Source organism: Podarcis cretensis (assembly GCF_951804945.1).
Source record: "Podarcis cretensis genome assembly, chromosome: 2".
NCBI classification, from domain to species: domain Eukaryota; kingdom Metazoa; phylum Chordata; class Lepidosauria; order Squamata; family Lacertidae; genus Podarcis; species Podarcis cretensis.
The window spans coordinates 111,955,727-111,980,936 of record NC_137171.1 but is presented as its reverse complement, the minus strand read 5'-3'; the positions used below and the strand labels follow the sequence as shown (position 1 = coordinate 111,980,936).

The window sequence follows — 25,210 nt, the reverse complement described above, 5'->3', positions numbered from 1 at the left end:
TGAAATAATGAAAGTAAATGAAAGTATCCCTGCTGCATGTTTGACATTATACACAGAATACCCCTAGAAAGAACAGTAGACCATTCTCAGGGGAAATTGCTCTCAGGAAAAATGGCTGTGTCATACTAAGGTTTTTTATGTGTTTAAAACACCCCCACACCCCAAATATCTGAATTCATTGGCTCCTCATGTGCACCTCTGAAATGGGACTGGGGCCTACATTTTAGACAACCCTAATTTTTCCTTTTCATCATTAGGTGATCCTTTGTATTCAGATTAGGCCGAAGAACAATGATGTGGCATTTGGGAAGGAAGATACAAACCAGTAACCCAGCACTGGAAGCCAAGATGGAGAAGATCTGCACAGCTACCATGGATTTCCCCTTGGTGCTCAAGTAGGTTGGCACAAAGGAGACCCAAACACTGCAAAATACTAGCATACTGAAAGTGATAAACTTGGCTTCGTTGAAACCCCCAGGAAGCTTCCTGGCTAAGAACGCTAAAGTAAAAGAGATTGCAGCCAGAAGGCCCATGTAGCCAAGGGCACAATAAAACATAGCGATGGACCCTTCATTGCATTGCAGTATTATCTGTCTGACCTGCGAATCCATGTCCAGTTCTGGGAATGGAGGAGAGATTCCGATCCAAGCAATGCAGATGCCAAACTGAATGCTGCAACAGAAGAGGACAATGGAGTTTGCCAATTTTTTTCCCACCCACTTCAGGATGCTGTTCCCTGGCTTCGTGGCCATGAATGCCAAAACCACAGTTATAGTTTTTGCCAGAACAGACGAGACGGCAACTGAGAAGATGATGCTGAAGGCAGTTTGACGGAGAAGGCAGGTGACCTTTTGAGGCTGGCCGATGAATAGAAAGGAGGACAAAAAGGAAAGCAAGAGAGAAACAAGGAGGATGTAAGTGAGAGTTTGGTTGTTGGCTTTAACGAGTGGAGTGTCTTGGTTTTTAATGAAGATTCCCAAAACAGAACCTGTGGTTAGGCACAAAATTAGGGCAAAGAAAACCAAGGTAAACCCCAGAGGTTCTTCATAGGAGAGGAAGACTGTAGTCTTGAGGATACATTGATGTTTGTCATCGTTTGAGTATTGATCTTCTGGACACTGATGACAATGGTCTTCATCTGAAAGGAATTAATAATTTAAGTACATCGAATGTCAATAATTTTCCTTATTAACAAGAATCTCCCTACATAAATGATAATAATAATAATAATAATAATAATAATAATAATAATAATAATTTATTATTTGTACCCCGCCCATCTGGCTGGGTTTCCCCAGCCACTCTGGGCGGCTTCCATAAAAACCAGAAATACACTAAAATATCACAGATTAAAAACTTCCCTGAACAGGGCTGCCTTAAGATGTCTTCTGAATGTAAGGTAGTTATTTATCGCTTTGACATCTGATGGGAGGGCGTTCCACAGGGCGGGTGCCACTACCGAGAAGGCTCTCTGCCTGGTTCCCTGTAGCTTTGCTTCTCGTAATGAGGGAACCGCAAGAAGGCCCTCGGCACTGGACCTCAGCGTCTGGGCAGAACGATGGGGGTGGAGACACTCCTTCATGTAGCCAAGGGCAGAGTAAAACATAGTGACAGACCCTTCATTGCACTGCAGAATTGTCTGTGTGACCTGGGAATCCATGTCCAGTTCTGGGAAGGGGGGAAATATTCCAATCCAGGCAATGCAGGTGCCAAACTGAAAGGCAGAACCATTTGCCAAACTCTTTCCCACCCACTTGCTAATGCTGTTCCCTGGTTTTGTGGCCATGAATGCCAAAACCACAGTGATAGTTTTTGCCAGCACAGAAGAGACGGCGACCGAGAAGATGATGCTGAAGGCAGTTTGACAGAGGCAGGTAGGGTCTCAGCCTGCGTACCAGGTGGAGTTGGTAGACAGCTGCCCTGGATACAGAATTGACCTGCGCCTCCATGGACAGCTGTGAGTCCAAAATGACTCCCAGGCTGCGCACCTGGTCCTTCAGGGGCACAGTTACCCTATTCAGGACCAGGGAGTCCTCCACACCAGCCCGCCCCCTGTCCCCCAAAAACAGTACTTCTGTCTTGTCAGGATTCAACCTCAATCCGTTAGCCGCCATCCATCCTCCAACCGCCTCCAGGCACTCACACAGGACCTTCACCGCCTTCACTGGTTCTGATTTGAAAGAGAGGTAGAGCTGGGTATCATCTGCATATTGATGGACACCCAGTCCAAACCCCCTGATGATCTCTCCCAGCGGCTTCATATAGATGTTAAAAAGCATGGGGGAGAGGACGGAACCCTGAGGCACCCCACAAGTGAGGGCCCAGGGGTCTGAAAACTCATCCCCCACCACCACTTTCTGAACACGGCCCAGGAGGAAGGAGCGAAACCACTGTATAACAGTGCCCCCAGCTCCCAGCCCCTCTAGACAGTCCAAAAGGATGTTATGGTCGATTGTATCAAAGGCCGCTGAGAGATCCAGCAGAACTAGGAAACAACTCTCACCTTTGTCCCTAGCTCGCCGGAGATCATCAACCAGCGCGACCAAGGCAGTTTCAGTCCCATGATGAGGCCTGAATCCCGATTGGAAGGGATCCAAGTGGTCCGCATCCTCCAGGCGTGCCTGGAGTTGTTCAGCAACCACGCGCTCAATCACCTTGCCCAAGAATGGAAGATTTGAGACTGGGCGATAGTTGGCCATACTGGCCGGGTCTAAAGATGGTTTTTTAAGAAGCGGTTTAATGACCGCCTCTTTCAGCGGATCTGAGAATGTTCCCTCACAGAGGGAAGCATTCACCATCCCGCAGAGCCCATCGCCCAGCCCTTCCCGGCTTGCTTTTATTAGCCAGGATGGGCAAGGATCCAGGAGACAGGTGGTTGGTTTCACGCGTCCAAGCAGCCTGTCCACATCCTCGGGGGTAATGAGGCCGCTTGATTTGCTTTTGTGTAGTTTTACTCAACATTCTGCCTTTTACTTCACATCCTGAATGAGGAGCATAGCTGAACACCAGGAGAAATAGTTATTCATCAGGTAATGAGTTGATGTTGAGCTACATAAGGCCACAATTAGTGCTTTGAATGAATTGGTTCAGCTGAACTAGTTCAAAAATATCTGAATAATACAGTTGCCATAGTTGTGGGTGAATTAATGACACATTAAATTCATTCCAGGCTAGAACTTTGAACAATTTATAGTTCATCCTTGTGTTCAACCCCCCGCTGCCCGCATACTCTTAGCTTTCATTACACTTAAAGGTAAAGGTAAAGGTACCCCTGCCCGTACGGGCCAGTCTTGACAGACTCTGGGGTTGGTGCGCCCATCTCACTCAAGAGGCCGGGGGCCAGCGCTGTCTGGAGACACTTCCAGGTCATGTGGCCAGCGTGACATCGCTGCTCTGGCGAGCCAGAGCCGCACACGGAAACGCCGTTTACCTTCCCACTAGTAAGTGGTCCCTATTTATCTACTTGCACCCGGAGGTGCTTTCGAACTGCTAGGTTGGCAGGCGCTGGGACCGAGCAGCGGGAGCGCACCCCGCCGCAGGGATTCGAACCGCCGACCTTTCGACCGGCAAGCCCTAGGCGCTGAGGCTTTAACCCATAGCGCCACCTGCATCCCTTCATTACACTTAGCTTTCATTAAAAAAAAGAAGTGAAATGGAAATCTGTTTAACAGTTTCCTGGCTGGTGCAAATTAAACACGGTAAGCCATCTTGGTTGTAAGTCCTGGAGGACCTGCTCCCCACCTTGCAGTCCTTTTCCCTGACAGGTCTGAGAGGATAGGGCCCTAACTGACTCCAGCTACAAAAGTTGAGGCTGCTGAAGAGGCCAGAGGCAATCTTAGCTGTGAGTCATGGAAGACCTGCTTTTTGTGAGCTAAACAAGTTCTCTTGACTGAACGTGAAGTGAACCAGCTCGGATTTTTTTTTTTTTTTTGGGGGGGGGGGATTAACTTGAACTGAAACCAGTTCCTTTTTAAAATGAACTTCCAAAGCACTGATCAAGAAATGTGGTGCAGCGATGTCTAAATCGGAGCAGGAACAACTAGGGGGACTAAAAAGAATTCTTCAGACAATGGTCTGGAACGCCCAGTGCACTGATGTGTTTTACTGAAATAATGAAAAATGGAAGTCAGCATTTTAATACCATTGTAACAACTCGGAACGAAGCATGATTGGACAGAAAAAGAACTGTGGCTGTGGCAAAATGGCCAGGATGTATTTTTGTGCCATTGAAAGACTGCAGCCATAAAATCTGAAAACTGTTCTAAAACTATGCACTGGATTCAACTGAAGTCCTGATTCAGGACATGGCAATGGGGGGCTTGAGATAAATTGGGTTGAGACAGCCACTGATATGGCCCATCCAGAGCAACCCAGGGCCTGAGTGTTAAAGGAGTTGCAGGGATGGACAACCCTGTTATGGTCAATAGCCTTCACAGACCACATGCTGTTTAGTGGCTTGAATGGGTGAATGTGGTGCAGCAGAGGCTTTCTGAGAGTACCTAGCAGGGGAACAAGCTATAACTTCAGTCTCTTTGGGGCTACATTGCATTAGGCAAATTATTGCCCTGGAACTGATTCTCAAGAACTGAAGATTAAAAATGTAAAGGTGTTGTGAAAAATCAGCACCTTGGTGTTCTGGATCTCCGTTTTGCAAATCGTCCTGATTGTGCCAGAATTTTTTTCTGGCCTAGCTTGACTACTTTCATTTTGAACCTCCTCCTCAGTCTCCCAGAGTCTGCTGTTCCTACAAAATCATTTACCTGCCTTGGTAGAAATGGATCCTTCCACGCAAGGGTCACAATTATAGCAGCAAATTGGTTGTCCTTCGGGCACCACCTTGCTGGATCCGGGTTGGCAGCTTTCTGTACAGGCAGAACGAGGCCTTGTCTGAAGGGCACCAAGAAAACAAATAGGGTTTGAGGAGTTTCTGCTTTATCTGTGGCTACTAAACCCTTCTATCGTGATGGAAACCCAAACAAAATATATTATAAAATAAGAGCATGTGACACAATTCATTCTGAGTTTTTAAGGTGCTGCAAAGTACTTGTTAAAAATGATCAGCATAGCATCTTATTCCAAGATTATTATGTCCAAATAACAAATGAGAGGTTAAGGCTGATGTCAGGAGTCCAGGTTCCGGGCTTGATAACACAGTAAGCGTAGGTAATTAAAAAGGAGGATTTATTGCAAAAGCAAACAGATAGCTCCAGATGGTTCTAACAAAGCTGCCAACATTATCACTCAAGATGACCCTTGTGAAGACTCCTTCCAGTTCCTACAGAAGATATTGAACTTTTGCACCTTACTTGTTTTGCTTCCTGTCTAGCAGCCCTCCCATTCACCGACTCTTCAGACATTGGATCAGCTCCAACTGCTTCCGATTCCTCAATACTGTCTCTGTGTCTGTTCACGCCTGTTTGAGTTTCCTGAGAGCTTTGGCTGTGTCCCAGCCCACTCTCAGTTGTTCCCTTGGCAACCGGCATTCCAATCTCCAGGGGATTTGGCACAGGCCACTGTTCCTCCTGGGTCAAATCTAAACCTCTCTGTTCTGCACCCAGCTGTAAAGTTCCACTAGGAACTGGCTCATTCCTGACAGCTGAGATGAGCTAATTTGTTCATTGTTCATTTGAAATGGAGATCTCCAGGATCACTGCTCACTTCCTTAACTACAATTATATCAGTTTGGGGTGCTTTTTGTTTTGGTTTGGTTTACAAAGGATATATTCCCCACCTGATTAAACCAGTTGGGCCACACTATGGCCTCCTCGTGAATAATCAACTGTACACCTGAGGAAGCTTGGGTCTCCAGCTTGCCAACTTTCACCCGTGAAACAGTATTGTTAGGAAACACAACCACATTTACAATATCATAGCTGGCTACCAGCTCATCTTCATCAAAATATATTTCATCCATGGTAGTGCTGTTAAAGCAGACAGTTCTTAGGAAACGGTGAAGCTGAAATGAGAGGCAGGGAGAGAAGGCCAACATTTGCGAAATGGGTAAAACAATTAAGATCCCATTCCTCTTTTCATTTCCAGTCTCCAACTGTTCTATTCCCCCATCCCCTGCCCTAGAATTGATGTGATATGGCTGTAGGCTCCACTTGAATGTTGAAGTCAACCAGGATTATCAGCCAGGATTCCTTCAGAACCATGCTGAAAACCGTGTCAGAGATCAAATATCGCAACTGGAGAGAGACCGGTTGGAATATAATGTAAAAGTGCTGTCTAAAATGTATAAAATATTATTGGAATGGGAGACAAAGGATGAGCAACCAAAATCCTCAATGATGCACTGGGCAATAGATATTGGTCATAATATAGATATGGAAGCATGGGAATGATTGTGGAATATGGATATAAAATTTACAGCATGTTATGGTTGAAGAGAAAATTATATGAAAATGATATGTCATTGGTATCTAACACCGAGTAAACTGGTAAAAATGTATAAATCTAAATCAAACAAGTGTTGGAAATGTAGAGAGAAAGAAGGTTCTTTTTATCATATGTGGTGGTCTTGTAGTAAGGTTAAAGCTTACTGGGAAATGATAGACAATGAATTGAAAAGGATGTTCAAAATAACTTTGGTAAAAAAAACCCCAGAAGCTTTTCTTTTGGGAATTATAGGGACAGTGCTACCTAAATTGTATAGAAATTTATTCATGTATGCTACTACAGCAGCGAGAATGTTACTTGCCCCAGACTGGAAAGAAGCAGAAGTCCCAGAAAAGGAAGAATGGATACAAAAACTTACGGAATATGCAGAAATAGTGAAACTTACTGGAAGAATAAGAAATTAAGATAACTTTTTATAAAAGAATGGAAATGGTTTATTGAATATTTACAGATAAATTGCAAACAGATAAAAACATTAGCAGGATTATGGTAATAACCTGCAGTTTCTTAAGTGTATATATTTAAAGTAGATAATTAAATGAGCAAATTAAATGAATTTGAATATGCAGAAGATGTTAAAAAAATAACAATACAGGAAGAGGGCGAAGGAAGTCAAACTTTGAAATGTTAAAGTGATTGTAAAACTAATGAAATGCATAAACTTGAAGAGTATAAATAAAAACTTGGAGGGAAAAGGAAAAGCAAAGAAAAAGAAAACCGTGTCAGAGAAGCTTTTGGGCAGATGAGTGGGTGGCACACCAACAGCGGCCCTGACCTGTCTCTCAGAGGCAGCAGTAGATGTAGGCCCTCTACTTCCGCTCCAAGGCAAAGAGAGGTTTCCTGGTGAGGGAGAACAAACTCCCGTGAACCATGACAAGCTTTCTTCCCCACCCAGGTAGTCATGTAGTTGCACCAACCAAAGTCTCAGTAATGCACCCCAGCTTGGTGCCCACACCCATAACTGAATAATGAATGGGTACTATAATGGGAATTGGGGTTGCTTGTGCGTAAATTCCAAACTGCTCCGAGCTGGCTACGTAGCTGGACCTTTTTCCCGGTTTGACAGCCCTAAAACGCGACTGTCTCAATCACTGGCAGAATCCGTCAGTGGGCGTTTCCTAAACTTCCTCCAACATAAGAATTCCTTAACAGCCAATCTCCTCCTCCCTTCCCTGCGCGGAAGCCTTCTGCGCAGAGTGGGTGTGCCAAGGGGTGGTCCTGCACTCTCCTCACTGACCTCACTGGAAGAGTCTCGGAGCCTCCCCTCCGACGTACTCTCAGTCTCTCCTTTCTTCCTGGTGTCACCTCGGTTTCCTTCCCCAGCGGAAGCTCTCCCTCTCTCCTTGCTGGTTCCCTCTCCGGCATCATTAGGGAGCCTTACCACTCCACTCGGCTCCGATGTCAGTTCCCTGACAGGTACGTTTCTGAGCACAATTCAAAGTGTTGGTGCTGACCTTAAAAGCCCTAAATGGCCTCTGTCCAGTATACCTGAAGGAATGTCTCCACCTGCATCGTTCAGCCCAGACACTGAGGTCCAGCTCCAAGGGCCTTCTGGCGGTTCCCTCGCTGCAAGAATCCAAGTTACAGGGAACCAGGCAGAGGGCCTTCTTGGTAGGGGCACCCGCCCTGTGGAACACCCTCCCAAAGAAATAACCATCTACCAAACTTTTAGGAGACATCTGAAGGCAGCCCTGTTTAGGGAAGTTTTTAATCTTTAATAGACCATTGTATTTCAATATTTTGTTGGTAGCTGCCCAGAGTGGCTGGGGAAACCCAGTCAGATGGGTGGGGTATAAATATATTATTATTATTATTATTGGCAACTTGGCGTTTAGCCACAACAACACTGTGCTATTGGACACAGGCGATGAGCGCACAACAGCACCATGGGGTCGCAGGGAGTCAGATTTGGCACACTGTGTTCCCCTCCCTGCTTTTACCTTCACAGCAGCCCTATGGAGGTAGGTTAGGCTGAGCATTGGTGGTTCAGTGACTAAAGTTGTGAAACTGCACGCAGTGCTTTTCTTCTAGCCAAAAAGGTGCCGGTACTGCATACCCTTGAGTACCCCCAAAGGGGAAAAGCACTGAATTAGGGTATTTTCAGCTTGTTTTTTTTATATATCTATATATATATATATATATATGCATGCTATAAAATGTATATGTGTGTGTGTGTATATATATATATATATATATATATATATATATATATATATGCTATAAAATGTTTGTTTTTCATTATTTTACTGTAAAATATGAGGAGACGATGGGCTGGGATGCTTAAAGCAAGGGTGAAGCTGCTTTCATGGGTTTGTACATGTTTATTTAGCTCTACACAATAATAATAATAATAATAATAATAATAATAATAATAATAATACCTTTATTGTCATTGTACAACCTGTGTACAATGAAATTAAACTAGCCTCCCCCCCAAAAAAACACTCATGTTTATTTTTCTCTACACAACCTGTGAATGCTACATTCTAGAGATGTATATTACTTTTCTGTCCAGGAGCTCAGGGATGTGCCCATTGCCTTCCCTGCTTTTTCTTTCTTTCTCCACAACAACCTTGTGAGGTAGATGGAAATAAGTTATTATATGTACATAAGCAGGAGTTTTTCCCTGCCTTTCAACACTTTAAACAGCTGTGTCTTCTCCCAAATACATCATGGTTTGTGAAGGAGAGTTGTTAGGATACCTCTATTTCTCTCACAGAGCTACAATTCCCAGACTGTTTTAACAATCTATCCCTCTGCCGAGGGAATTCTGCAAATTGTAGCCTTGTGAGGCAAATAGGGGTCTTCTAACAAACCTCAGCACCCCATGATTCATTGAGGGAAGCCATGACTGTTAAAGTGGTATGGGAGTGTGTACCACACACACAAATGGCCCAAGTGAAAGAAAATGGTGTGTGACAACAACAGACATGTTCTTCCTATTTCAGTTGTGATTTCAATGAATCTCTCCCACTCTTACCTGCCATGGCTCTACACTCAGAAGGCCCGGTATACCTTCTTCTGCAGTCATCTTGTGGTGAGATACAGGTGTGATCAGAGCATGTAAGGCATGTGCCACGACATAGACAGCATTATAAATATTGTAGCTTTCAGCAGACATCACCATCCCATCCTTGGGGAGGTTTCCCCTCCGCATGCACCTTTCCCAAGTTTTCCTTGACCATCTGTGGTGGGTATGAGAGCACTCAAATATGCCTGGCCAAACACTATCAAGGAAAACCCAGTCTTCAGTCAAGAAAAGTTTCTGGGATTTTATCCTCTTGTCCGTTTGAAAGACAAATGACAAAGCGCCATGGAAGAAAGTCATGTCCCAGTATGAGAAAGATGTGGTTAAGGTGAAGCCCCACAGTGCTGTGGAAATCCAGACTTTCCCTACAGTGGCATTGCTTTGTCTTTCAACTTCCTTCAGCCCGTGTGGCATCAGAAACATTGATTCGGAATCGCCGTAATAAATGATCACGTTGGCTTTCCTCTGAGTCAGATGTGCTACACAACTTAAAAGCATGTCTTTTGGAACATTCATTTCAACCGAAAATATCCGTGGGATTGCGTATGTGAAGGCTACACAAATAGCACTCCCAGAAACCTCAGCCTTCATGGTTTTCACAAACTGATGTCCACCATCATTGTCTGGAGCAATGAGACCAATCCACGTCCACCTGAAATGCAACAGCAATTTCACTATCCCCTTGAACTGTGGAGCTTCCTTGGGGTTCATCCAGTAGGAAGAGGGAAAATGAATTTCATCACTCAGAATATTATTGACAAAACCGTAAATCAGCTAGTAAGGAAAGGAAAGAATGTTTCGTGTTGGAAATAACATTGCTAGTCAACAATGCCTTCTACTTAACAGCACAACCTCACATATGTCTGTCTACTCAGATGTAAAGTCCCACTGATTTCAATCGGACTGATTCCCAGGAAAGTGGGTATAGGATTGTTGATATTTCTTTCCCATCAATATACATTTGGTTCCCCCTTACAGAACTGCCTCTAGAGACAGTTTAGAGTACAACTGTATGAACTTTTCCAAACCAACCAAGGTTTGCTGCATTTTCCACTTGAATATTGTTTTCATTTTCCACACTTGGCCTTCATTTTACAATGGTGATAGAAATCACCAATTTTCTAAACGTTTATCGGATTTGGACATTTTATCATCCCTACACAATTTTTCTGCACATATGTCCCAAACCAAGAACTCAATGGTGCTTGCTTACTTCTGACTGGCTATATTGATGTTCTTATTTTATTTATTTCTTGTTTTTCAAGATAATATTCCAGGGAATGTTTAAATGATTTAAAATTCAAGATTAAAAATGGTTCAAAACAAGTCCAAAACATTGTAGGTTAACACAATATCTTTGCAGCCATCTGAAATACAAGCGTCAGATATTAGTTAGAAATGCAACCCATTTTGCAAAAAAATAAACCACAGAGCCTTGGGTTTGCCGATCAGAAGGTTGGCGGTTTGAATCCCCGTGATGGGGTGAGCTCCTGTTGCTCGGTCCCTGCTCCTGCCAACCTAGCAGTTCGAAAGTGCACAGTGCAAGTAGATAAATAAACCCCACTTTCAATCACAAGAGTTAAGGCATTTGGTCTGGGATTTCTTCTGCCCAGCCTATATTGTTCTCCCTACCTGAGGGACCTCATAAATGTTTAGCATGGTTGCCATCTGGAAAAAGGTTTCAAACTCCCCTCCTTGAATAACAGCCAGGAGCTTCCCTTGCCTTCCGCACCTGAAATTAGGGACCATCCAATGTCTAGTAGACAACAGGTCTATGGTGGCTTCAGAGGCTGTCCTGGCACTGAAACAATTTTCATAGATCCTGTAGCCAAGGGTGATGTTAGGTAAGAGCTTGGGATTCTCATTAATCTCATTAATGGCAAACAAGATGGCCAGGATGTGTTCATAATTCCTTTCCAGTATCCTGGAATGAAAAGGAAATTGAGCATCGAGCATCTACCATCTACCTGTTGCATCTGGCTGACGTTTTGTTTCCTAAATTTTATTTTTTGCAAACTTTGGAGTTCCCCCAAGTCTGATGCTACCTCGCTTTTTGTGGGAATGGTGACATTTCAACTACAGAAGAATTAACACTCAGAGAATGAGTTCCTTATGATGTAAAATTGCATATTACAGTACAAATAAGGTGGATCTGCTCCCAACTCAGAATTGGAACTTTTATATAACTTATGGAAAAGAACATATTGAGTTACTCACACCAACAATTGTGTGAAACAGCATCTCTCATATCTCACCAAAGCGGGGACAGTATTTTGCCAAGAATAAGTTTGGAAAACCCAGGTTTGTGTCCGGATATTGTGAGGAGACTCTTGAGAGTCCCATGGACTGCAAGAAGATCAAACCTCTCCATTCTGAAGGAAATCAGCCCTGAGTGCTCACTGGAAGGACAGATTGTGAAGCTGAGGCTCCAGTACTTTGGCCACCTCATGAGAAGAGAAGACTCCCTGGAGAAGACCCTGATGTTGGGAAAGATGGAGGGCACAAGGAGAAGGGGACGACAGAGGACGAGATGGTTGGACAGTGTTCTCGAAGCTACCAGCATGAGTTTGACCCAACTGCGGAAGGCAGTGGAAGACAGAAGTGCCTTGCGTGCTCTGGTCCATGGGGTCACGAAGAGTCGGACACGACTAAACGACTAAACAACAACAACATTGTGAGCACTGGAGCGTATTTCCTTCATCTCTCCATATGAATCCTCCACTTCTCCATTCACCTTTCACATCACTTTTCAAAACCAAATTGCTTAAGGATCTGCTGCTGATTCTGAATACAAACTGTAGCAGGGGAGATTGGAATTGACTGGAAATAATTTAAAGCTAACAGCAAGTAAGACTTACGGGATGAAGTCATGGACAGGGTCAGACTTGAAGTCATGGGTTGGATACAGAGCTGTCCTCACAGGTATAACTCCAGCAATGAAGTAATCTCCTGGACTCTGATAATTATTTGGAGGTGTTCGTAGGAATGAGAGGTCTACATATTCAGACTTTACTACCCCAAAAAACCAGTGAAGCGATATTAGCAGCAGGATCATTTTAGGCACAAACAAACAAGGGGCACCTTCCTTCACTTGGCTTTATTGTATATCCAGAAAGTGCACTGTCAGAGAGATCTGCTGGGGGGAAATACAACAGCCTTGCAAGCCCCATTCTGTGTCTGACTTCATAGAGGAGGAGCTTGGCCTCAGTGCTAAAGAAGAGGCAATCAAACATCCAGCTTATTAGCTCAGTATATTTGTATTGATGTTCCTCTCTTTCCATGTTTGGTGCAAAAAGTGATCAGTGATTTTGAGTTCCAATATTATTATTACTGTTATTACTGATTTCAAAAGGGACCTCTAAAAAATAAAACCCTATGGGACATTGGTCCCAGGAACGCAAATCGATCACCATGATATTAATAATTGCAGGGGACATAAGAACACCTCTTTGTTGCATATGCACAGGAGAATACATGTTTGAAACGTTTATGCCACACTTACCCCTGGGACAACTGAAAGGACAGTGAACTTGGATTAAAGTTTAGCGAAAGTGTAGGAAATTTGTGACCCTACAGATGTTGCTGGACTGCAACTCCCATCTTCCGTGACTGTTGGGGGCTGATGGCCATTGGGAGTATAACAATATTTGGAAGGCCAGTTTTGCCACCAATAGCTTAGTGGGGGAGACTTCTCAGAGAGTCGGGAACATTATTTTTATGTATGTTTCTGCATTGCCTGGAGAGACCAAAAGAAACTTGGCTGGAGAGTTAGCTCATCTACTCTTCTGCTCCTGCCACACTAGGTAATCCCCTCCTTTCTACAACCTTCTCCAGCACTTCACACAACTGTTGCTATTTGCCCTGCATTTGGTTATGATTGCAGAGCAATGCTTAATTGTCCTCAAGATGTTTCCAAGGGAGAGGGATTGGAAGGAAATGTGAGCAACTTGCTCCTGCCATCTTGGCTATCAAACTGAAGGAGCATCTCCACCCCCATTATTCATACCGGACACTGAGGTCCAGCTCCGAGGGACTTCTGGAGGTTCCCTCACTGTGGGAAGTGAGGTTACAGGGAACCAGGCAGAGGGCCTTTTCAGTAGTCGCACCCACCTTGTGGAATACCCTCCTATCCGATGTCAAGGAAAAAAACTGACTTTTAGAAGACATCTGAAAACCACCCTGTTTAGGGAAGTTTTTAATGTTTGATTTTTTATCATGTTTCTAATATTCTGTTGAGAGTCGCCTAGAGTGGCAGGGGAAACCCAGCCAAATGGGTGGGGTATAAATAATAATAATAATATGATGATGATGATGATGATATAATAATAATAATAATAATAATAATAATAATAATAATAATACTGCTCCACCGTGTCCAGGGCTCACACTAGAACCTTCTGTGTAAAATCTAATCTGACCATAACTGTAAGCCTCATTTGCAGCCCCACTAATGTTAATATGTCTGCCCTAAGCTCTTGTATCCCTGCCAACCTAGCAGTTCGAAAGCACGTCAAAGTGCAAGTAGATAAACAGGTACCGCTCCCGCGGAAAGGTAAACGGCGTTTCCGTGTGCTGTTCTGGTTCGCCAGAAGCGGCTTAGTCATGCTGGTCACATGACCCGGAAGCTGTATGCCGCCTCCCTCGGCGAATAAAGCGAGATGAGCGCCGCAACCCCAGAGTCGGTCACGACTGGACCTAATGGTCAGGGGTCCCTTTACCTTTACCTTTAAGCTCTTGTAAGCAGGTTAGCCCCATCAGGCCAAGGTAAGGTTGCCTATTCAATCCACTCACAAATACTAATATTAATCACAGTTCGCATGGTGTGGGCTCTCACTGTTCCTTCTTTCTGTCATTCAATAAAATGTTTAAATAGTCTGGGAGTCGCCTTTTTTGGAACTGCTTGGCCCATATTTCTCAATTTTCAATCCTGCTTTGAGCTTTGTCAACTCACAAATTTAAAAGAAATGCTACTGTTTGGTAAGGAGCCAGCAATATATGCTGGCAATTCTGGAGTTGATACAATTTCCTAACAGCTCTGCAGAACAAAGACCCTGACCTGGATGTATTACTGGCCTAGCCACATAATTTAGAAAAGCATCAATTGTCCCAGAAAGCAGCTTCTTAAAGGTGTTTGCCTTCCATTCTATTATTTATTTGAGATCCAGAATCGATTTAAACAGATTTGAATTCACTTAAGCTGCATAGCTTTCATCTAAACCCCTGAGGAATTGATCAATCACAGGAGGTGTGCCTTCGTCTATCATTTCTGATTAACCAGCCACTAAGGTTGGTAATGCGGGTGGCGCTGTGGTCTAAACCACTAAGCCTAGGGATTGCCGATCGGAAGGTCTGCAGTTCGAATCCCCAAGACAGGGTGAGCTCCCATTGCTCAGGACCAGCTCCTGCCAACCTAGCATTTCAAAAGCAGGTCAAAGTGCAAGTAGATAAATAGGTACCGTTCCGGCAGGAAGGTAAACGGCGTTTCAGTGCACTACTATGGTTTCACTAGAAGTGGCTTAGTCATGTTGGCCACATGACCTGGAAAAACTGTTTGTGGACAAACGTCGGCTCCCTCGGCCAGTAAAGCGAGTTGAGTGCAGCAACCCCAGAGTCGTTCATGACTGGACTTAAGTGTCAGGGGTCCTTTTCTTTCTTTAAGGTTGGTAACAGGAAAAGTCTGTACTTTCTGGCTAAATGTAACACCTTGAAGTGTTACAAATCAGAGGTTCTTTTGATCTGTTTGTAGCTGGTTCTTTAGGAGAAAGAAACACAAATAGACCCAGAGAGTTGCAACTCAGCAAAACATTTTTATTGTATACATTAAAATGGCAGTCCTTAACACACACACACATATTCTCAATCATACTCACCAACACCGCTTCACCAAGGAGCGGATGGTGCTGTGGTCTAACCCATGGAGCCTCTTGGGCTTGCTGATTGGAAGGTCGGCGGTTCAAATCCCCACAACGGGGTGAGCTCCCGTTGCTCTATCCCAGCTCCTGCCAATGTAGCAGTCCTAAAGCATGCCAGCGCAAGTAGATAAATAGGTACCGCTGTGACGGGAAGGTAAACGGCGTTTCCATGTGCTCGGGTTTCCGTCACAGTGTCCTGTTGCACCAGAAGCAGTTTAGTCATGCTGGCTACATGACCTGGAAAGCTGTCTATGGACTAACACTGGCTCCCTCGGCCTGAAAGCGAGATAAGCGTCACACCCCACAGTTGCCTTAGTCTGGACTTAACCATCAAAATGATGATGGTTCTCTCCCCTTACACTTATAAAACCAAATAAGTGTGCAGAGATCAAAAGCCTGGTTGCTGTGCACTTTGAAAATATAACCAGAATTCTCCTGGGAATGGTGGTATATATTGAAAGGGCACTCCTGGGGGGGGGAGATGGTCATCCCATGGTAACATGTTGAGTAAAATTTGAATTCATTTCTGAAATTTGGCTGAGCTATACATTTGACCAAACTCTAATCTTTTCTTTTCATCATTAGGTGCACCTTAGAATTCAAATCAGGCCTCAAGACAATGATGTAGCATTTGGGAAGGAAGATGCAGCCCAATAACCCAGCACTGGAAGCCAAGATGGAGAAGATCTGCACAGCCACCATGCATTTCCCCTTGGTGCTCAAGTAGGTTGGCACGAAGGAGACCCAAACACTGCAAAATACTAGCATACTGAAAGTGATAAACTTGGCTTCGTTGAAACCCCCAGGAAGCTTCCTGGAGAGGAAAGCAACCATAAAAGAGATGGCAGCCAGAAGGCCCATGTAGCCAAGGGCACAATAAAACATAGCGATGGACCCTTCATTGCACTTTAGAATTATCTGTCTGACCTGGGAATCCATGTCCAGTTCTGGGAAGGGGGGATACATTCCGATCCAGGCAATGCAGATGCCAAACTGAATGCTGCAACAGAAGAGGACGATGGAGTTTGCCAAACTTTTCCCCACCCATTTCCTGATGCTGTTCCCAGGTTTTGTGGCCAAGAATGCAAGCACCACAGTAGTCGTTTTTGCCAGCACAGAAGAGACGCCAATTGAGAAGATGATGCTGAAGGCAGTTTGACGGAGAAGGCAGGTGACCTTTTGAGGCTGGCCGATGAATAGAAAGGAGGACAAAAAGGAAAGCAGGAGGGAAACGAGGAGGATGTAAGTCAGGTTTTGGTTGTTGGCTTTAACTAGTGGAGTGCTCTGGTGCTTAATGAAGATTCCCAAAATAGTACTGGTGATTAGGCACAAAAATAGGGCAAAGAAAGCCAAGGTGACCCCCAGGGGTTCTTCATAGGAGAGGAAGACTATGGTCTTGGGGATACATTGATGCCTCCCATTGTTTGAGTACTGATCTTCTGGACACTGATGACAATGATCTGCATCTGATAGAAAAAATTATTTAAGTACATCATATTCCAAGGTGTTCCAGAAATTTCATACCACAATGTGATTTTCTTTTCTCCCCTTTATTATATTTTTACTCAGCATTCTCCCTTTTAATGCAGTTCTTAGGCAACATCTCAAACAAGCATGCAATAAGCCTGTTGCAGTCTGCCAAATCTTGGGAATCAGATGGAAAGCTGAAGTCCTGGAGAAATAGTTACTCATTAGATAATGGATTGATTCTGAGCTTCATGTGGCCATGATTAGTGCTTGGAATTAACTAGTTCAGGTGAACAAAGCTCAAAAATCTCTGGATGACACCTGAAAGTAGTTCAAATAATTGCCATGGACAAAGGTGAATAAAGTCCATTTGAAGGTAAAACTTTGAATGCTTTCTAGTTCATACTCTGATTCATCCCTCCATTCCACCCAAAGCCTCAAAGTATTAAGCCTTTGTTTTTTAAAAAAGCAAGTCATGTCATGTAAAAAAAAAAAGTTGGAAAGCAAAAATTGGAGGCAATGTTCTATGGCTTATTAGGCAGATAAGGAGGTGTGCTGCATACAGTATTAGTCATTTAATCACTGCAGTGGAAGAGGTTATAGTTTGAGCCTGCTTGGAGCTGTGCACTCAAACAGTGTGTTGGCCTAATTGTTTCACTGAAATAGATTCACAAGAACCAAATAATAATAATTTTGAAATGTGAAAAATCTGCATCTTAATTTTGGAAAGTGCCACACACTTCCTTTGCAAAAATTCATTTCAAACCTAGCATGCCTACTTTCATCCTGACCCTCTTTCTCAGTCTCCTAGGGCCTGTTGTTTCTTCAATACCATTTACCTGTGTTAGTGGAAATGGTTCCTTCTACGCAAGGGTCACAACTATAGCAGCAAATTGGCTGTCCTTCTGGCACCACCTTCCTGTATCCAGGTTGGCAACTTTCTGTACAGCTAGAGTGAGGTCTTGTCTAAAAAGGCATCAAGAAAACAAACACTCTTTGGTGAGTTTCTGTTTTGTCTGTAGGTACCAAACCATTCTATGGTGATGTGTCCATGCTTTGCAGAATGGTATATATGACTATGGGATGCGGGTGGCGCTGTGGGTTAAACCACAGAGCCTAGGACTTCCCGGTCAGACGGTTGGCGGTTCAAATCCCCGCGACGGGGTGAGCTCCTGTTGCTCGGTCCCAGCTCCTGCCAACCTAGCAGTTCAAAAGCACGTCAAAGTGCAAGTAGATAAATAGGTACCGCTCCAGTAGGAAGGTAAACGGCGTTTCTGTGCTGTTCTGGTTCGCCAGAAGCGGCTTAGTCATGCTGGCCACATGACCCGGAAGCTGTACGCCAGCTCCCTTGGCCAATAAAGCGAGATGAGCGCTGCAACCCCAGAATCAGTCACAACTGGACCTATTGGTCAGGGGTCCCTTTACTTTTACCTTTATATATGGCTATACTAAGTATTTCAGCCTTGTTATCTCCAAATGAGAGGTTCAGGCTAAGGCCAACTTTTTATTCATCATTTATACATTATCTAAACAGGATCTTGCAGGGATCCAGCGTTATAATCTCCAAATGACCAAGGAGAGGTTAAGTTTGAGGCAAATATTAGCTATTTTGAATTTATTTGAACTGGAGACCTCCAGACTCACAGTTCACATTCCTAGCTACTGCTGCATTGATATGAATACATCCTCCACCTGATTAAACCAACTGGGCCACACGGTGGATTCCTCATGAATGGTAAGTTTTAGACCAAATGATGCTTGGGTTTCCAGTTTACCAACTTTCACTCTTGCAGCTGATTCGTTAGGAAATGTGACCAAATTCACAACATCATAGTCAGCCACTAATTCCCCGTCCTCATCAAAATGCACCTCATCCATGGTAGTACTGTTGAAGTGGAGACTTCTCAGAAAAGGGTGGAGCTGGATGTGGGAGAGAGAGAATGTCAACATTTGCAAGATGGGCCAATTAGATTCATCCTTTCTTCCATCTGAGTCTTCATCCCCCAACCCTCTTTTCTTTGGCGGAAACTGATGTAGTGTTGAATAAATTTAAAAGTGGGTTCCTAGATTGGAGGTATCTCTCCCAGAAACCCAAAAGAAAAGGATGTAAGCTCCAAGTAGAAAAAAATAGGCCTTTATTTATATGCTTATTTTCACTACATGATCTGTGCATGATTATCGTCTTCCAAAGCAGCTACTCTATTCCGAACATAAAAATGGAAAGCTTAAAGCTGGTGGTCAACAAAAGAGGTTTAAAGACTCTCTCAAGGCAAATCTAAAAAAATGTAGTATAAACACTGACAACTGGGAAACAATGGCCTGCAAGAGCTCCAATTGGAGAACAGCCTTTACCAAATTTGTCATGAGCTTTGAAGATACTCAAACTCAGGACGAAAGAGAGAAACATGCTAAAAGGAAGGCATGTTTGGCAAACCCTCACCATGATCAAGTCCCTTCTGGAAATCTATGTCCCCACTGTGGAAGGACGTGTGGATCCAGAATTGTCCTCTATAGTCACTTACGGACTCACTGTTAAAACGGAGTTTATTGAAGACATAACTCAGCTGTGAGTGATCACCAAAGAAGAAAGAAGAAGACATTCTATACATTCTATATTTTGCTTTTCTACCCAGGAGCCCAGGGCTGTATACATTCCTCTATCCACCCTTTTAAATCTTTGCCGCAACCCCATGATATAGATTAAACTGAGATAATATATGTGCATAAGCAGAATTTCTGGCCGAAAGACTGCGCAGGAGTGTGGGAAAGGCAGGCAGAATGTTCACCCATTGCAATTGTAGTAAAGGGATTTCACTCTCCCTCACCTGCCATGCTTCTATGTTCAGAAAGTCCAGCCTGCCCTTTTCTGTAGCTCTCATGCGGCTGGACACAGATGTGATCAGAGCATGGAAGGCATGTGCTACAACATAGACAGCACTATAAACATTGCAACTCCCTGCAGACATGTCTTTCCCAAGCCAATCTGCAAAGAGGCCTTCCAATTTCTCCCTCCCCATGCATCTTCTCCAGGTTTTCCTTGACCATCTGTGGTTGGGATGAGGGCAATCAAAGGGTTTTGACCAAATCTGATTGAATGAATCTTCATCTTGAGTCAAAAAAAGGTCCTGTGATTTAGACCTTCTGTTTGTTTGGGTGCTGAAGAACAATGCCCCATGAAAGAATACGATGTCCCAGTACTCAAAATATGAACTTAAGGTGAAGCCCCACAGAGCTGTAGAGATCCAAACTTTCCCCACTGGGGCATTGGTTTTTAGTTCAATTCTGTACAGTGCATGTGGCAACAGAAGCATTGAATCAGGATCCCCATAATACAGAATCACGTTGGCTCTCCTCTGAATAAGATGTCCTAAAAACCTTAAAAGTATTTGTTTGGAAACATAGATGCCAATAGAAAAATGTGGGATTGCATATGTGAAGGCTAAACAAATGCCACTCCCAAAGACCATCGCCTTCATGGTTCTCATGAAAAGATCTCCACCATCATTGTCTGGAGCAATGAGACCGACCCATGTCCACCTGAAATGCAGCAGCAACTGAACGATGCCCATGTACTGTGGAGCTGCCTTGGGACTCATCCAGTAGGAAGAGGGGAACTGAGTTTTTTCACTCATAGTATGGATTACAAAGCCGTAAGTGAGCTGGTATGGAGGAAAGGAATCAATGCTTAGTTTGGAAATAATGCTCAGGCCTTGCTTGTCTGAAATGTTTTCCACTTAACAGAATAGTCTCACACATGTCTATTCAGAGGCAAGTCCCACTGAGTTAGATTGGAATTATACCCAGGCTATAGATCTGTTGACAGGTGGATGGAGGAAAGGTTGCAGAATTGGGGACTTTTCACTTTAGAGAAAAGGTGAACAAGAGATAGCATGGTTCTATCTAGACACATCAAAGAAGCGTTTCAGTTAAACGTGTTGCAAACTTTGTTGTAAGAAATCACATTGGGGGAAACAGAACTCCACAGTGAAAATGGTGTCACAGCGTTATAATGCATATACAATGCATATGAAACGCTTTTTCTTCCCCAGTCTAGCTGAGTCCCACAACTCCTGCTCTGAAAAAGACAGTGCTGCATTTCGGAAGGTTCACCCTCCAGTACATCCCTGTTCCTTACTCTTCTCCTCCAAACCTTAGTGGGGCTCAGAAAACAGCAACAACAATGAGAAGCTTTTTCTGATGGGATTTTAAAAATTTCTTCAGTACAGGTTTCATCTTCCTGCTTGTGGTGCAGAGTTGCAGAAGGCAAGCAGTGTGAGGTCACAAATTTATCCCAACTTTCCTGAGGCAGACATCAGCCCCAAACTCCTGAGAAAAGGGTTCCACATTCTTCAATCCCCTTTACCCCACTTTCAATCACAAGAGCTAATGATCTCCCTACCTGAGGGACCTCATAAACGTTTAGCATGGTTGCCATCTGAAAAAAGGTTTCAAAGTCCCCTCCTTGAATAACAGCCAGGAGCTTCCCTTGCCTTTCACACCTGAAATTAGGAACCACCCAATCTCTCATCGACAACAGGTCTATGGTGGCTTCAGAGGCTGTCCTGGCACTGAAACAATTTTCATAGATCCTGTAGCCAAGGGTGATGTTAGGTAAGAGCTTGGGATTCTCATTAATCTCATTAATGGCAAACAAGATGGCCAGGATGTGTTGATAATTCCTTTCCAGTATCCTGGAATGAAAAGGAAATTGAACATCTACCACCTGAATACTATGTTCAAATCCTGCTTTTTCCACTCAAGGTGCCAGTGACATTTAGATCTGAGTGGTTTGTCTACTTGGGAGGGGGGTGAGATCTCCACCTCCATCATTCTGCCCAAACACTGAGGTCCAGCTCCGAGGGCCTTCTGGCAGTTCCTTCACTGTGAGAAGTGAGGTTACAGGGAACCAGGCAGAGGGACTGCTCAGTAGTGGTGCCTGTCTTTTAAGAACATAAGAAGGGTCGTGCTGAATAAGAGCAAAGGTCCGTCATGTTGATGTCTAATAGGAAGAAGGCATAAAAGCCCTGGCTTGGCTAGGACTCAGTGCCCTTTGGCTCATCCCAGCATAGAACAGTCGCCTTCAGTGACTATAGAACCATAATTTACTTATTTTCCCCTTTTCCACCCTGTCCCCCTTTTCCTTTGATAATGTGTTATTTTAAATACAGTAAGTGCAAACAACCTGGGATGTGTTGGGAAGAAAAGTGGCCTGTAACGGTAGCAATCAAAAACAGAATTATATACTATAGAGAATGAATTTGCATTTTCTGCAAGATTGCTGTGAAATCTACTCATATTGCATTCAAAACAACACAACGGTTTGCTTACGTATCAATAGTTTGTTTCAGTAATTCATTTACAGTATCAATTCAGTTAAAAGACCGGCAACAATTCATATACCTACATTTAATTTAAATATTTCAGAACTTTGCATATTTCTTCTCCCTTCCCCTGATGGTACTACAACAAAAGTTGTAAGAAGTTTAAAAAAATATATATTCTAGGAGTCGATATTCATTTTAATTTATCCAAATTTTTTCAGGTTTCAAATATTTAAAATGTCAGTGGATTTGCTACTTTTGGGGAGAGAGCAGAGACCCACAGACATGCACATTCCACTCTTTGAAGAGCGAAAGAATTGTTCTGCTGAAGCAGACCAAAGATCCTTTTCTTTCAAGCAAAAGTCAAGTTAATGAATATTATGGTAGTCAAAGTGCATTTGAATTTTTCCTGGTGATTCAGGTTGCTATTAGTAAAACCTTTCACATGAAATTCTAGGAACTGGATCCTGCTACCTTTTATAACACCATGTAAAATGATCCTGGAGTTTAAGAGTAATCTTATTCTATAATTTAATGGGTAGTCCCACTTCTCACTTTTTTCCAGGGATGACGAGGAACCATTAAGGAGTACTCTTTGGGTTTCGCTCAGTCAACCAGCTTCAAATCTACCTAACAGTTACCTCCTTCAACCCACATTTTACCAGCTTCCTTGCAAGAGTATCATAACTTGAGGGACTTTGTCCCAAGCCTTACTGGAATCAAATAGGGAGCTGAAGATTCTGCTGCTCATTCAGAGCACAGGCAGCAGCAGGGAAGATCAGAATTGTCTGAGGACAACCAATACTTAACAGCAAATAGCACTTACGGTTGGAAGTCATGGGCAGGGTCAGACTTGAAAGTGTGTGTTGGATACACTGCCGTTCTCACAGGTATAACTCCAGCGATAAGGTAATCTCCTGGACTGTAATAATTATTTAGAGGTGTCTGTAGGTCTGAGAGATCTATCTCTATATTCATCACTACCCCAAAGAGCAAATGAAGCAATATGAGCAGTAGGGTCATTTTAGGCACAATGAAGCAAGTGGCGCCTTTATTCAATTGGCTTTAGAATATACCCAGTCAGTGGACGGACAGAGATATGTGACAAGAAAGAAATACAACCACCTTGACTGAGTTCACAGATTAAGAGCTTGGCTTCAGCACTAATGGAGATACATTAAAGCATTTAACTGACAGACCAGCTCTGATTGTCTAACTCTCAACTCTCATTCTTATTAGCTTTCTTCAAATTTGGTGCAAGGAACTGCTGGGTTCTGATTATTATTACTATTATTATTACTGGTCTCAAAAGTGACACCCAGGGGTGGCGGGGAGTCTTATGGGACTTTGGCCACAGGAATACTTATCAATCACATTGATTTTGATAATTGCAGGGGACATAAAACCATCTCTTCGTTCATCCTCTTTGCAGCTCATGCACAGATGGAGAGCAGGAGAAAACATGTTCGCAGCTGAGGGATGACATATCTCTGTGTTGAATCAGGGTCACTTCTATTAATGTAAAACCCAAATTTATAGGTGTGGCTCTCCATTTTTGCAAGAAGACCAGGATGGTGAGAGGAGAAGGGGAGGAGTGGAGCTGGAGGAAAGTTAGAATGGTCTCACTCCACCCAACACTTGCCTGGTGTTGTAATCTAAAACTGCAGCATTCCACAGACACTGGCTTTCTGGGGGACTATTCTGTGATACAGATCTGCAGAAACACCTGCAAATCAATTCAGGACAACCTGATCAATCCTGTAGTGATTTGTAGCTGCTTCAGTCTGATATGGGCAGAACAGAAATTGGCTCAAAACAGCCTAGTTTGGTTTGGCCTTTGTCCAAATCCAGTTCACAGCCCAGGTACACACAACCTACATTGTGAGAACAATATAGACCTTTCTGTTTTGTTTCAGTTGTTTAATTGGGCCAGTTTTCCATACTGTTTTACAATATATGTCATCTAGCACAACCTCCTGCTATGCTGGGATGTTCTTTAGTTTATGCTGTTATGTCAGTTTGATCATTTTGTATGGTTTTACACAATGTTGCCAGGGTGTGTGTGACACAGGGAGGCGTTGGCCCTGAATCCCTCTTGTCAGCTGCATTCCCTATGAAGATAGAATAGAGAAACTCTGTAAAATCCAGGGTGTATTAAAATTGCAGCACTTTTCAGGTGGGGGCAGTTTATTTTTGGCTGACATTTACATAGGGTTGCCATATTTCAAAAAGTGAAAATCTGGAGAGAAAAGTTGTTGACATCTCCCACCCCCCAAAAAAACCCCTCAAACAAAGTTTAAGTTTTTGAGATGTTTTTAAAGGAAAACACCAAAACAACGAACTTGAATTCAATTTGAACTTGAACTTATCTTATGGCGGTAATGAACTTGACTGAAAATGGAGGTTAAGTCTGAGAATGATTACAATGTTATTTAATGGAATATAATTTTCTTCTCTGACTCTCTGAATAATCTCTATACTTTTGGGGAAAGAGTTTTTGGACTTTTCAGAGTGTTGAAGATACCAAACCTAATGGAGTTACAACTGCGGACTTATTTTATTAAAAAAGGCATCAGCTGGTTAAAAATCAAGATTGAAAGAAAAGGACTATAATATCCATAGCTAAAATTGGACTAAATCGGATTTAAAATAAAAATCAATATTATAGTTTTATTTATATTGGATACTAAAATTTTTGGTGTGAATGGATGTTAAGAATTGAATATATAACGGTTAAAATTTGTGAGCAATATGGGAGGAGGGGAGGGAAGAAATTGGAAGTACTGGTGCTCTCTACTGAGTCTACCGAAATGACCTTGACAATGTACTGATAAAGTTAAAAATAACACTTTCCTTGGTGGGAAAGGACTCTTTGTTTTGAAATTTAACTTTGTATTGAGAGACTATAAGTAGATTAGTATAATTTAAAGAATAATCCCTTCTCTGCTGGTTCTTCTTTTTTTGCCTTGTGCACTTCCTTTGTTCCAAGAAAATACGGGAAATTGGAAATTGGACTGACCTAATATTCTTATTCTTATTCTTATTCTTATTTTTAAGTTTACCTCCCTTGTTTTTGGAATATT

General features: G+C 43.1%; 3 protein-coding genes across 3 annotated transcripts in view; all 3 read right to left on the bottom strand.

Moving 5' to 3' along the window:
* Positions 1–116: 116 nt before the first annotated feature.
* LOC307209821 (vomeronasal type-2 receptor 26-like) lies at positions 117–12,482 on the bottom strand (the record flags this gene model as incomplete). The annotated part of the gene is made up of 7 exons (XM_079965184.1): positions 117–1,138; positions 4,761–4,887; positions 5,307–5,606; positions 5,732–5,956; positions 9,380–10,201; positions 11,060–11,351; positions 12,286–12,482. The coding sequence occupies 7 exons, from the start codon at positions 12,480–12,482 to the stop codon at positions 234–236; spliced, it is 2,868 nt and encodes a 955-aa protein (XP_079821310.1). The 3' UTR covers positions 117–233.
* A 3,173-nt stretch (positions 12,483–15,655) lies between these two features.
* LOC307209820 (vomeronasal type-2 receptor 26-like) lies at positions 15,656–23,105 on the bottom strand (the record flags this gene model as incomplete). Its single annotated transcript, XM_079965183.1, has 5 exons — positions 15,656–16,805; positions 17,646–17,772; positions 18,490–18,726; positions 21,206–21,497; positions 22,954–23,105. The coding sequence occupies 5 exons, from the start codon at positions 23,103–23,105 to the stop codon at positions 15,901–15,903; spliced, it is 1,713 nt and encodes a 570-aa protein (XP_079821309.1). The 3' UTR covers positions 15,656–15,900.
* LOC307209015 (killer cell lectin-like receptor subfamily B member 1B allele A) overlaps positions 17,975–25,210 on the bottom strand; it is a 250,274-nt gene continuing 243,038 nt past the window's right edge. The window contains exon 8 of the mRNA XM_079964095.1: positions 17,975–18,006. The gene's annotated coding sequence lies outside the window, so the exon portion shown is untranslated. The remainder of the gene's footprint in view (positions 18,007–25,210) is intronic.